Genomic DNA, 14,232 nt, shown 5'->3' on the forward strand with positions numbered 1-14,232 from the left:
CCTCTTAGGTGGGTTCAGAAGTGTATTCATTAATCCAAGCATTCAGCCAACATTTGCCGAAGGCCTGTGTGTGCAAGGTAAAGTGCAAGGTAGGGACTCAGAGATAAATTAGGCATTCAGTCATAAACCTCTCAAGAGATCATGAGCGAATGCTTCTAAGTCAGAATCCCCAGAAGATATAAATAACTGTAATAAAAGGTGGTGAGTCTTAGTACTACAGGAGCGGTGCAGATAAAGTGCTAACTGACTTCAGAGGAGAGAGAATAATTCTATCTGGCGGACGGGGAAAGCTTTAGGGAGGAGGTAGTAAGCCTGGCAAGGAGGTGGGGAGGTGTCTGGATGAAGGAAGACTCCCCCCGCCTCAGCCAGCTGCACCCCTGCAAGCCATTCCTCAGACATCCAGTAGAGGGCGCCCTTGCCTAACAAACGGGAGGTCCTCGGCCAGCCGGGCCAACGGGAAGAAATGGTTGATGTCCCCCTGCTAAGGGCGGGAATCACCCTGGACGGGTGGAATGCATACGCTGTGAGGCCATGGCTCCCAAACGGACCCCAATGTTATATCACAGCGTGTGGCACATGTTTACGGGTGTCAGGTTCTGAGAGCACCTGCCTCATTCACCACATTGCACAGCCAAGAGAGACCGCCTGGTGGAGGGGAGCCTGTTCCCCAGCACCTCCTGTCCAGTTCCTCCTGTTACCTAACCCAAGTCTTTCCCGTGTGACGCCTGCCTGGCCGTGAAAGCCAAAAGGAGCCGCTAGTTTAGCCTTCGCTCTGCTGGCTTCCTGGCTGGGCTGGGTGTTTGAAGGACGGGTGTAGGGACGGAAACGGTCATGCTCCCTTTTCCATCCCTGGGGTAACAGTTGGGACTTAGGTGGTAGATACCAGAGGAAAGAGAGCTGGGAGCAACGCATCTGGAGAACAGGCAGAATTATGCCGGGAACAAAACAAAAATTGCTGCAAACATAATTGCTGTTTATTAGCCACCTTAATTAAAGCAGATTTGCATTTCTATGAGTAGCTCCCAGCCAAGGGAGAAAAGGTACTGGAGACACTCCTGTGACTTCTGTTGAGTCTGAGAAGGCAAAGGGCTTGGGGCAGCGTGAGGTGGGCATGGGGAACCCTCCATGGCTTTAAGAATGGGCTGGGCGCTGCCCTCCTTCCTACAAATCCTTTAGCTCCAACAGGTCTAGGACCCAAAGAGATAAGGAGACTCATGTTTTAGGAACCGGATGGTGCTTTGTTTTGCTGCTGGACTAAAAGGTGACGATACTATAAAACCTTTTCTGGTCAGGCGCGGTAGCTCACGCCTATAATTCCAGCACTTTGGGAGGCTGAGGCGGGCGGATCACAAGGTCAGGAGTTCAAGACCAGCCTGGCCAATATGGTGAAACCCCGTCTGTACTAAAAACACAAAAATTAGCCGGACGTGGTGGCAGGAGTCTGTAGTCCCAGATACTTGGGAGGCTGAGGCAGGAGAATTGCTTGAACCTGGGAGGCAGAGGTTGCAGTGAGTCAAGACCGTGCCACTACACTCTAGCCTGGGCAACAGAGCAAGACTCTGTCTCAAAACCAAACCAAACCAAACCAAACCAAACCAAACCAAACCAAAACAAACAAAAAACCCCCCAACACACACACACACACACACATACACACACACACACACACACACACACACACAACCTTTTCCTTGTGCTTCCCAGGAGCTAGGAATTCCCTGAGGGGTTTTCAGGATTCTAAAAGGCATCATCAAATGCATCTGCTTCTTAAAAGAAAACAAAAACCAGGATAAAGGGAAACAGGGTGAGGGTTAGTAAGATTTCTCTCCTCTTCCTGCAGATACCTGATTTGAGCTAAATCGGTTGAGGTCTGTGCCAATTTCTTTCCCAAAGGATTGCTGCGCTGGCCAGCAGTTGTCAAAAACCTGATCTCATTTGAATGCTTTCATAGCACCAGCTCCCTCCAGCCCATGCCCAGGTCCCATCCACTGGGCTTTACCCTCCCTCTGCCTGCTCTGAAGAAGCAGGAACAGACAGTTCACCCCCAGGAGGGTCTGGCGGGCTCCTCTCCAGGGCCACTGAACTCATCCCCCTGCCTCCAGGTGTGTGAGGCCACCCTAGTCCAGCAGAAATAAATGAGCAGCTTCTTTGCTTCCCTCCAATCCCTCCAGCTTTTCTCTGCCTGGAAGCCTTGGGGAGCTTGTGCTGGCAGGGGTGGAGGCAGAGGAGGGGAGGGAAAGAGACCTGGAGAGTGCAGATTCAACCTTGGTCAGCACCAGGGACTGGGTTTCAGTGTCCTCCCCATCCAAGAGAAATGTCCCTCCAGGCCTGTGTTCCCCAGGGGGCATTCTGTCCTCAAGAAATCTCTTTATATCTCCCTTGGAAATGCCTGAGCATCTAAAGTGACGGCAGATGTCAGCTCCTCCTTTATCCACCTGCTTTTTCCCAGAAACACCAATGCTCATTTAATGCTCCAGGCTTGGGGGCCCTGGAGTGCGTGAACGAGCGTGAGGGTTCTGGGCTGGTTGGTCATGGGGCCAGCAGAGCAGAGCCGGCTGCAGGCCCGGACAGCCCGACTTCCGAGCGCCCTGGCTGGTGCGGGCTGTGTGGAAGGCCGCTGATTTCACTGGGGCCTGGAGCTCTGAGCCGAGTGTCAGACACCTGCGCTGAAAGGAAAAGGCTGCAGCCTGTGTTGCCATGGATATACGGAGGCGCGATCAGATGCTGTTATTTTTAGCCCTGCAGTGCCAATTTATTGGTGGCGTCCTGGGGACACGCAGGAAAGGCAGGAGGGCTCTGAGTCAGGGCTCTGCCAGGACAGGTGGCTGTGAAGGTGCTGGGGTCTGGGTAGACTCGGCCTCCCTCTGGGGCTGCCACGACTCTGGGGTGGGGGGAGAGGAATGGAAATGCTGGGGGATGTGGGGGGAGCTGGTGAATGGGGACAGCAGAGGGGGCTGAGGAGACACCAAGCTGGTTTTGGTTTTCTAGCGAAGGGAATAGATGAGGCCACCAGCAGGTGGCTTTCGGGTAGAGAGGACGCTGAAGCCCACTTAGCTCATTTGGAGACCTCAGCTGGCCCCTCCCTAAGGCCCTGCTCTGGGGCCAGGACCCAGATGCCCTGCAAACGTTGGTGGCTCAGTTCCTGCAGGGGCCCAGAGCTTTGGGGTTTTCATCCGAGGCAGGCTATGGTGGGAACAGGGGCCTCCCAAAGGGCGGTGGGCATGACAGAGGTTGGGGGGGAGCCTTCGGAAATGGCAGAGGAGTCGAACTGGCAGCTTGGCTTTTTGCCCGCGGCCAAAGCATCTGATGGGGCAGGGACGTCCGCATTTGCGTACTGGTGCCACAGCCTTCTTGGGTCTGGCCTGAGCCAGGTCCCAGCTTCTCCATGACTGTCTACACCCCATCATCCAGGCCTGGTCTGACGCCCTTGTCCCTACACATTACATGTGATAGTCATTCATCTACTAACTCCCACCGTGAAAAGACTCCCCTGCTGTAATTATTTGTATTATATATAATAAGACATGCTTCCTGCCCTCAAGGGGGCCCTTGAACACGTGGCCTCGTGGAGATGGTGACAGGGCTCCCTGACTGGGTGGCTCACACACAACGGGAAGAGGCTGATCAGGTGCAGAGATGCTCTCCTAAATTCCCATGGGGCCAGGAGGGGTGGCTCATGCCGATAATCCCAGCACTTTGGGAGGGCGAGGCAGCTGGCTCACTTGAGGTTAGGAGTTGGAGACCAGCCTGGCCAACGATGGTGAAACCCTGTCTCTACTAAAAATACAAAAATTAGCTGGGCATAGTGGCACATGCCTGTAGTCCCAGCTACTCAGGAGGGTGAGGTTGCAGTGAGCTGAGATCGTGTCACTGCATTCCAGTCTGGACAACAGAGCGAGACTCCATCTCAAAAAAATAAAAAAATTCTCATGGGCCAAGGCCATGGTGAGTGGATGAAATACATTGGCCACCTAGTGACCTCTGATGCTTTTCTTCCTCCACTCTTAGGGCTGAGACCCCTTTGAAGGTAACAAACAAAAAGAGTGTTTTTCATCATCCACCACTCTTAGGGCTGAGACCCCTTCGAAGGTAACAAACAAAAAGAGAGGTGACCAGAAAACTATCCAGGCCCTTCCTCCCTTGGCCTGGGTCTGACAGGGAATCCAAGAGGTGGACCTAATGGCTCTCTACCCACAGTGGGAGGTGACAGCAAGGCCCAGAGCCAGTGACAGCTCCTTTCGGGCAATGCCAAGATGCCTGAGGTCCTTCTTCCCTCCCTCAGGCCTGGCTCACCCCAGTGAGGGTCTTACCATTGACAGTGAGGGTCACCTCTCTCTCCCCGGCTCCCACACGGGGCACCACAGCCCGGCACATGTACTTGCCCGCGTCCTCCTGGCGCACGGATTTGAGGGTCAGGGTCTTCTCATTGCTCAGGACCTAGGAGAATTGGCAGGCTCAGACACCAAGAGCAGGCAGAGGGGTGTGCTCCGTCTCTGGGAACAGGGCAGCCGAGAGGCTGGCCTGGGGTAACAGACGCAGTCTCCGGCATCTCAGCAGGAAGCAAGGTGGGGAGGAAAGAGGCCAAAAATTTCCTGGCACAGACAATGCCTGTGGGCTGTACAGAGGACACTCCACCAGCAGAGAGGCCGCCCGTGTGGCTGAGGATGCTGCATCCCAGGCGCAGCCCTGTGGGCTGGGGGCACGCGGGGGTACATGTGCCGGAGGACGGGGATGCCTGCCTGGGGACTTCCAGGCTTCCTCCTACGGGAACCTCCCTGTACCTGCGGTGGCTTCTCCTCTCCCAGGCTAGCCATGGGTGACATGACCCTACAGCTGAACTTCTTTGAGAGTCCCTCAACCTGTTTTCAGAGTCATTTTCAGGATCCCTTTGGGATATAGCTTGGAGTGATGAAAACCAGCTCTGGCATGAGCTTGGTCTGCGTTCGAATCCTGGCTCCAGCAGTGAACACCTGTGTCTCTCTGGTCAGTGGCTTATCTTCTCAGATGCTCACTTTCTGTCTATGTGTGGGGCCTGGCAGGATAATGCAGTATCTGCTACGTAACAGGCCACACAAAGGTTGGTTTCCTTCTGGTCCCCCTGCTTCCCCACGCGAGGCTCTCCCCGCTGCTTCTTATGTGAGGACATCTGACAATCTCTCATGCATGGAAGAATACATACATCTTAAAAGAGGAACACAAAGGCCAGGTGTGGTGGCTCACGCCTGTAATCCCAGCACTTTGGGAGGCCAAGGTGGGCGGATCACTTGAGGTTGGGAGTTTGAGACCAGTGTGACCGACATGGAGAAACCCTGTCTCTACTAAAAATGCAGAATTAGCTGGGCATGGTGGCCCACGCCCGTAGTCCCAGCCACTTGGGAGACTGAGGCAGGAGAATCTCTTGAACCCAGGAGGCGGAGGTTGCGGTGAGCCATTATCACCCCATTGCACTCCAGCCTGGGCAACAAGAGCAAAACTCCACCTCAAAAACAAACAAACAAAAAGGAACACAAGAAAGTGAAGCCCAGGTCCAAGGCTAAAGGGTGGCTTTATTTGGGGGGAAGTTACAAAATTTCTTTCTTTTCTCTCTCTCTCTCTCTCTCCCCCCCCCTCCCTTTCTTTTCTTTTTTTTGACAAGGTCTTGCTCTGTTGTCTAGGCTGGACTTAAACTCTTGAGCTCATGTGATCCTCCCACCTCAGCCTCCTGAGTAGCTGGGACTACAGGTGTGTACCATTGTGCCCGCTTGAAAAGCCTTTCTAGTGCCTTCCCTCCCAGCACGTTGGTGACCACCTACTTTTCTTATAAGGTTTAGGACAGGACAAGACTGCAATGGCTGAATGTGCTCAGGGTGGGACAGGCACATGAGGGTGCCTGGGCTCCCCCTCCTCTTTCTGGGGTCTTTCTCCCTGTGGCTTACACTGGAGGCTGACTCCCCCAGTCTAATAGTGAGAGAGGCCTGGGCAGCAGTTCCTTCTTGCCCCACTGTCCCCCACCCCCTGCCAGGGCGGCCCGAAGTCTGAGCTGCAGACTCACCACTCCAGAGCCCCGCTTCATCCAGACGATGGTCAGGGATGGGTTACCGGTCCAGGCGCAGCTGAAGACGGCATCAGAGCCCAGATCCACGAGCAAGGATTGAGGTTCTGTGGTCATCCGGGGCCCAACTGCAATGCGGGGAAGAAGGAGACAGGTTTAGGTGGCTGGGGAGCTCTGGGATCCTCCTTGCTGCTGCCTCCTTTCCCCTCCAGACCTTGACTGGGGGAAGGGAGGCAGCAGGGTACTTGTGCCACCTTAGTCGCTTCCATTTTAGTCTGCTTGGGCGGGGTCTGGGGTCTGGGACTGGGACTCAGGAAGTAAGGAGGAGACCCCTCTCCCCGAGGCTTCGCCTCTCTTGGGCCCACAGAGGTGGTCGGCAGCATGGGGCCTGGGAAGAAGGTGCTGGGGACCAGGTTCTGCCTGGATTTACCCCCAGGGCTCTCATCCCCTTCCCTCCGTCTGGATCCCAAATGGTGCCAGAAAGCTGGGGAAGCCCCTCCATCCCAGTGGCAGGCATGGGCCTCCTCCTGTCCTGGAGATCTGGGCCCTTGGGATCTTCATGCCTCTGCCTTCAAGCTAGCTCCCATCTCCTCCAGCCTCAGCCTTCATGACCTGGTGCACCTCTGGGGTGGGATGGGGGCTCTGAGATGCAGACTGATGGAGACAGGGCTCTCGTGATCCACTCCTCCTCCCCCAGCGTTTCCCACCCAGTGCTCTCAGGCCACCCTCCTATTCCAGCCATTCCGGTCTCTGTGTCAGCCCCGCTGCAGCAGAGCAGCCCTGGGTTCCACTTCTCACCCCTCTGCTAAGCATTAAAGAGCTGAACGCAGGCTCCTCTCCACCTTCTCCAGCACGTCTGGAGCTTCCTATAGACCAAGCTTGGTCTACACAGCGGGGGCTGTGGGGGGATTCCAGGCCCAGAGTCCGACCTTGGCCAGGCAGGTCTCAGAGTACTCCTTCCAGGGAGCAGACAGAGCCTGGAGCCTGGTGCCAGGAGACTGGGATTTGTCCCCTGATGTAAAAAGGGAGTAACAGCACTTTCTTCGGAGGCTTCGAGGGAGAGGGGAAGGGTCAGATTTTTTAAAGTTTGTAAAAGCGAGTTTAAAACTGTAAGGGGCAGTGTATGAGCTAATGATGCTTGTTTTGAACACATCCAGCCAGTTAGTCCATGGCAATGCGCTACCTTGCTGTGGGTCCCTGCCGACCTCTAGTGGAAAAGAGGGGATGGGCCAGGCACGGTGGCTCGCGCCTGTAACCCCAGCACTTTGAGAGGCCGAGGTGGGTAGATCACGAGGTCATGTCAGGAGATCTAGACCATCCTGGCCAACATGGTGAAAGCATCTCTGCTAAAAATGAGACCATCCTGGCCCACGTGGCGAAACCGTCTCTACTAAAAATACAAAAATTATCTAGGTGTGGTGGCAGGTGCCTGTAGTCCCAGCTACTCGGGAGGCTGAGGCGGGAGAATCTCTTGAACCAGGGAGTCAGAGGTTGCAGTGAGCAGAGATCTTGCCACCGCACTCCAGCCTGGCAGCAGAGTGAGACTCTGTTTCCAAAAAAAAAAAAAAAAAAAAAGAAAAAAAGAAAAGAAAAAGAGAGTATATCCATGAGTCCCCTCAGTGGAAGGCAGTGGAATGTGTGTGGATGGGCAATGGATTTGGTCATTGCCCAGGTTCAGTACTCATTTGGCCACTTACTGTGTGACCTCAGACCTCCATCTCCTCATTCAGATGATGGGAATAATAATATCTACCCATGATGGCCTGCATGCTTGTGTCCCCTGTCAACCCCGCAACTGAGCTCATGTGATCCTCCCACCTCCGCTTCCTGAGTAGCTGGGACTACAGGTGTGTACCATTGTGCCTGCTCGAAAAGCCTTTCTAGTGCTTTCCCTCCCAGCACGTTGGTGACCACCTACTTTTCTTATAAGGTTTAGGACAGGGCAAGACTGCAATGGCTGAATGTGCTCAGGGTGGGACAGGCACATGAGGGTGCCTGGGCTCCCCCTCCTCTTTCTGGGGTCTTTCTCCCTGTGGGAGAAAGTTGAAATCCTCGCCCCTGTGGGATGGTAGTAGGAGGAGGAGCTTTCCGGGGAGCAGGGGGATTAGATCATGAGAGTGGAGCCCTCATGATGAGATTAGTGCCCTTGGAATAAAGGCCCCAAGAGCTTGCTTTTCTCTTTCTCTCTGCCATGGGATGCCACAGCAAGAAGGCAGCTGCCTGCAAGCCAGGAAGAGAGTCCCCACCAGAACCCACCATTATGGCACCCTGATTTCAGCCATTTAAGCCACCGAGTCTATGGTAAAGTGTCATAGCAGCCCCAGCCAAGACCCTGACTCATGGGGTCATTACGGGGATCAAAATAAACATGAAACACCGGACAAAGCAGGTTTTCGTAGAGTGCAAAGCATCCTACGTCATGACGCATGAAGCTTGTGTTGTGTGCAATGAATCAAGCCCTGGTTTCTCCAGCTCTAAGCAGAAGCCACCAGACGCCTGCTCGCCTGGGGAAGTCTGCATCACTGCACTCACAGTAGACGTCAACCGTGCGGCTGAGGTTGGTGCTGCCCAGGGCATTGGTCACCTCGCAGGAGACAGGCTCTGAGAAGTACGTGTAGTCCACTGTGGTCCTGTACACCTCTCCAGATGCCTCCTTGATGATCTGGCCCCGCTTGGCCCACCTGCAACAAAGGCCAGGGGCTGATGTGGGCCTTGAGTGGCAAGGCCAACCCTCTGGGAGCTGGATGCATCCATCCCATGGGAAAATGAGGCCTGGGGTGGGCGGCAAGTTGTGGGGGTCCTATGGGGTCCCTCGAGGGGAATCTTCACAGAGGGGCTACTTCAAGTGCTCAGAAGGAGTTGGTTTTGCTCCCACCCAGGCAGTTGTGAAGGTGGCGGGCTTTGGTTTGTGGTCACCAGGCAGTCAGTGGCACTCAACAAGTGGGTTATTCTGGAGGGGGTGAGTGGATGACTTGGCTGGTCAGCCCATCTGCTGGCTAGATGATGGAAAATCCAACTGTCCGTGTGCAGACAGCTGGCTGTCCTGCTCCGAACTGGATCATGGGCCCCTTTGGAAAAGAAGGAGGCCAAGTCCTTGACCTCAAAGGCCGGGGTCAAATGGAGCACACCCCTACATGCACGCTCATACGTGTGCACGAGCGTGCACACACACACACTGACAAGGCGGGAAGCTGTAGGAGAGGTATGCCGTAGGGGTTCCATCTCCCATCCAAACAGTGGAATACAAATACCCATCAGGAGCAGTGGCGCGAGCGAGTGGCCCTGGCTGCCCCTCTTTCCTCTGGACCAGCTCTCAGCGCTCCTGTCCTGTTCTGCCTCCTGCCCCCATGGGGTTCGGCATGGTGCCTCCTCACCCCAGAAAGTCCTCCCAGTTTCCCCAGATGACACTTGCTCTTCTTCCTTCCTGGCCTCTGCCCTTGCAGCCTGGCTTTGCTCCTCTGAGGCAGTGGCTCCGTCAGCACTGGATTGGTGAGGGGATGTGAGCCGTAAGGCTCTTTTGTCGGCCAGTCGGTACCACACAATAAGGGAGGATAAGAGGCCTCTGGCTTGCTTTGGATCTGGTTCTGGGGCAGTGACCCCTCTGTTGGACCAGTGACCCAGCAGCCTGCTGTGTGCAGGAAGCACTGGAGCCTCACAGGGGTGTATGTGTGTACACATGTATGTGTGTGCATGTGTGTGTTCATGTGTGTGCAGGTGTGCATATGAAAGTGCATGTGCGAGTGTGCATGTGTGTGCATGTGCATGTGTGTGTGCCTGTGTGTGTCCATGTGCACGTGTGCATGCATGAGTGTGTGCATGTGTGAGTGTGGGCACTGTGTGTCCATGTGCATGTGTGCATGTGTGTGTGCATGTGTGAGTGTGGGTATGTGTGTGTGCATATGTGTCCATGTGTGTGCATGTGTGAGCATGTGCATGTGTGAGCATGTGTGTGTGCATATGTCTCTGTGTGCATGTGCGAGTGTGTGCATATGTGTGTGTTCATGTGTGCATGTGTGAGCGTGTGCATGTGTGCATGTGTGTACATGTGTCCGTGTGTGTGCATTGAGTGTGTGCATGTGTGTGCATGCGTGCATGTGTGTATGTGTGTGTGTGTGCATGTGTGAGCATGTGCATGTGTGCGCATATGCAAGTGTGTCCGTGTGTGCATGTGTGCATATGCGTGTGCCTGTGTGTCCTTGTGCATGTGTATGCATGTGTCTATGTGCATGTGTGCATGTGCATGTGTCAGTGTGTGCATGTGAATGTGTGAGTGTGCATGTGTAAGCACGTGCATGTGTGTGTGTGCATATGTGTGTCCGTATGTGTGCATGTGTGAGCGTGTGCATGTGTAAGCATGTGCATGTGTGTCCATGTGTGTCCATGTGTAAGCGTGTACATGTGTGTGCATATGCAAGTGTGTCCATGTGTGAGTGTGTGCATGTGTGTCCATGTGCATGTCCACGTACATGTGTGCATGTGTGAGCGTGTGCATGTGAGGGCATGTGCATGTGTGAGCGTGTGCATGTGCATATGCATGTGAAGTTGGGGACTTCCTTACGGATCTCCAGGGAAAGAGTTCTCCGTTTCTCCTGGTTTAATCCTATTCTGGCCAACATTCTGTTTTTGAAACCACATAACTTCTTTTCAGGCTCCTCCCATTGCAGTTGAAGTGTCTTTTGGGGAGTTTGTCTTTCCAGAGCTGCAGAGGCTCGTTGCCTCCAGAAGCATCACCCCGCAGCCACTGCTCCCTGGAACTGCAGTGTCTCTGCCCCCCTGCTTTGCCTCCCCTTTATCTTATTCCTGGAGTCTTTCCTGGCACCACAGATGCCATCTCCTGCCCTTCCCTCCGTTAGCTTCTTGCCTCCGTCTGGGCCCATCCAGCCCCGAGAGACGGCTGTTTCTCGGCATCACACAGAACACCTAGGCTGGCATCACGCAGTTGTTATTGCAAATTCATATTGGGTAATTATTAAGAACACAATTAATAATAACAATTGTAGTTTAACAATAGAGCAAACCATAGCTTCCTTAGAGCTTAAGTAGCTTCCCAGTAAGCCATTATGTGTTACTCATGTGTTGTTTCATTTTCTAACTTTAATTTAATGACCAGACTTAAGAGTCAAGCCGGCCCCTGCCTGCGGCAAATGAATTCAGTTCCAGGCACAGCTGGGGAAGTGTGTCCAGCCCTGCAGTTCCTTCCACCCTGCTGAGGTGAGGGGGCCAGGTGGTGGATGCAGCGGGAGGCCAGGCGGGGAGCTGGCTGGGCTGGGAGGGCAGGGATCCCCGGCTGCTCACAGCTCTGGGTGCCAGGCTGGGGCTGGAGGGTTTGGGCACAGGTGATTGGGCCAAGCATGCGTCTTCCTCAGGGCTTCCTGGAGAAGACGCGACTCTCTCCTCTCCCTTCCTTCCAGGGCCCCTCACCAGGAGCATCACGGAGGGTGGAAGCCCCACCTGCTTGGCCCCGAGTTATCGGCAGAACTGCTGCTGGCTCCAGGCGCCAAGGTTCCCTGCCCTCCGTGTCCTCTCCTCTCATGGTGAGGGAGCCGGAAAAGGAAGAGGAAGGGGCTCGCTGTGGGGGCTGGGTCTGCAGAAGCCCAAGCCAGGCCTTCTGGGGAGGTGCCTCTGCAGCCGACAGAGCCCCCAGCTCACATCTCGCCCAGCCGGTCTTTCTTCCCCTTCTGCATTGAAAAGCTCTTTGAGGGGTCCCTGCCAAAAACACAGACACTCAAACCACTGCATCCACGCAGTTGGCCAAGGATCCAGGCCAAGAGCTAAAGAGCGAGTCCCGCCCCGCCCTCTTCGTGCCTCTTCTGATTTTGGTGCAGTTTCTTCTTCCCTGTCCTTTCTCTTCGTCTCCTCCCCTTTCCCCACTCACCTCCCCTGACTCACTGTTGCTTCCCCACCTCTCCCAGCCCCTCCGAAAGTGGAGTCAGCTTAAGCCTCTCCCAATCAATGTCTAATTTGGTCTGAACAAATGTAAGACGATTATTTATATCACAGAATCAGGGGACCCGGCGTGTCACAGCAGCCAGGTTGTCCTCAAATAGCCCAAGGTTTTATCTCTGGTGTGGGGGCCACATCCTGCTATGTGCTGGGGAACACTGAGAGACTCTCAGAGGAAAGGGCTCCTGGTCCCTAGGAGCATCTGCAGTGACACCCTCACGCCACTCAGGCCTCCTTCCCTGACACTGGGATGGAGGAGGGCGTTCTCTCTAGTTTCAGAGATGACAGCCTCTTAGTGAGAGCAGGGAAGAAGTTATCAAGATGAATGAAAGTAAAGAAACAAAGATTCCTGTAATCTTGTCAGTTAGTTGGGAAAAATCAATGTACTTATGTGAAGAGATTTGCTTATGACTTTCTTCTTGGATCCTAACATTGTATCTGAACACCTGGCTGCTTGGTGAGACCTTGCTGGAGTGAAGGGGCTGAACGAGTGTGGGTGGGTGCAGGCGCCCACCACCTCCCTTCTCCGTGGCCCCTCCACCTCCTCCCTTCCCAGGCCACTCCAGCTCTCTGGCATTAACCAGGGGGCCGGAAGGGCTCCCTGAAAGCCTCTGGGAGTCCTGGAGGGAGATGACCCCTCAGTGAGATGTTTTCAGGACCCTTCACTAATCAGAAGGCCATGAGGGAAGGTGACCGGTGAGAACTAGTGAGTCTCTGCAGGACACCTGCCCTCCCCGCCTCTCAGCTCCTGCGGTATCGGAGGGGCTGGCTGTGATACTGGGAGCTCCAGGGGAGTATGAAAGGGAGGACCCACAGGCCACCTGTAGCCCAGGGAAGCCTGCGTGTTCTCTGCTTATTCATTAACTTTTCAGCTTGCAAAAAACAAACTTCAGAATTACAGAAAAGTTGCAAGAAGAGTCCCATTAACTGCCACCCTCCCATCACTCGGATTCACCAGTTGTTAACATTTTCTCACACGTGCTTTGCAGTGACCTCTCCTCTCCTCCCACCTTCTCCTCCTTCCCATTATCGATGCTCTGCTTTTGTGAGGTTGGTGACTCTGGGAATCAGGCCCAGCACTTGGTTTCCTGGGTGTTTGCTCAACCTGTCCGGGTCAGTAGGCAGGTGTGGGGGTGGAGGGGTCAGGTCCCAGGGCGTGAGGCCCTGCTGTCTGCCCAGTCCACCCATCACTGGGTCCCCAGGTGACCGGAGCCTGGCAGTGAGGGCAAATGAAAGTTGAAAGTTGTGTGTCCTGCTCTCTGGGGCACCCAACAGCCATTCTAAGGGCGGCTGTGAGGGTGAATAGGGGTGCTTGCAGGGTGGTCTGTGAGTGTGAAGGGCTGCCTTGGGAAACTAGCATGACAGTTATTTTCTGGGCATGTTGTACCCGGTGTTTAGGGACCAGAAGCAGAGACCTGGGAGCAGACAGAGGAGAGAAGCTGAACTTGTACAGAGGAACCCAGGCCTGGCAGGTGCAGCGCGGAAGCCCAGGGCCAGGAAGTCTCATCGGGCTCCTCTCCTGTATCTTCAGTGGCTTCTGAATAGATGCCAGACCACAGCCAAACCAGACTTGCTCCCTGAACCTGGCTGGATCCACATGATTCCAGGGAGCCTGGAGTCCTTGGCTCAGAAGGGACCCTGGAGGTCATCTGACCTTTCTTCTGACTCCAGTCAAGCGAATGGTTAAATTGGACAGGACAGATGGGTTTCATCCTATTTTAAAATATCCTTGGGGATAGGGACTCTGTGCTCTGCCTCTGCCTGGGTTTCTGACTCCAGTGCTGCTTAATTATGCACTCTGCAGGGAGCACCTCCTCATGTCACACCTGAATCCCTGGCTGTCCCTGTGGCCCATTTCCTTCCATTCTGCCCACTGGGGCCACACTGCCTCTTGTCTTCCCTGTTCTCCACTCCCCCAGGCCGGCTTATTTCCTAGGCTGGGACCATTAGTATCACTGGCCTTTGCAGATGCTGCATCTTAATGGCCCAGATCAATGGCAGAGGTGACACCTGGGCTCCACCCCCAAGCCTGGTCTGGTGGAAAGAGACCAGACTAAGTCAGGGCCATGGCACGTTCCACATGGCACCCAAAAGGAGGCGAGTCTGCCCTTGAGTGCCTCCAAGGTCGCTTAGTCTCCTAGAGTCTTGTGCAGAGCCCAGGCAGAAGGGCGCCCAGAGGAGCAGCTTGTGTGTTTACTGGATCAGTCAGACACATTTAAGGAGTATCTGGTTTATGCCATGTGCTGTGCCACATGCTG

The 14,232-nt window shown here is 54.6% G+C and overlaps 1 protein-coding gene across 1 annotated transcript in view; it reads right to left on the minus strand.

Moving 5' to 3' along the window:
• The window catches only part of KIRREL3 (kirre like nephrin family adhesion molecule 3), a 135,930-nt gene that overhangs the window by 17,084 nt on the left and 104,614 nt on the right, over positions 1-14,232 (minus strand). The window contains exons 7-9 of the mRNA XM_031933838.1: positions 8,564-8,712; positions 6,032-6,159; positions 4,311-4,437 (exon numbers count right to left, since the gene is read on the minus strand). Of these exons, the coding sequence (XP_031789698.1) occupies positions 4,311-4,437; positions 6,032-6,159; positions 8,564-8,712 (404 nt within the window). The remainder of the gene's footprint in view (positions 1-4,310; positions 4,438-6,031; positions 6,160-8,563; positions 8,713-14,232) is intronic.

The sequence above is a fragment of the Piliocolobus tephrosceles genome, chromosome 13 (genome assembly GCF_002776525.5).
Source record: "Piliocolobus tephrosceles isolate RC106 chromosome 13, ASM277652v3, whole genome shotgun sequence".
In the NCBI taxonomy this organism is placed as follows: Eukaryota; Metazoa; Chordata; class Mammalia; order Primates; family Cercopithecidae; genus Piliocolobus; species Piliocolobus tephrosceles.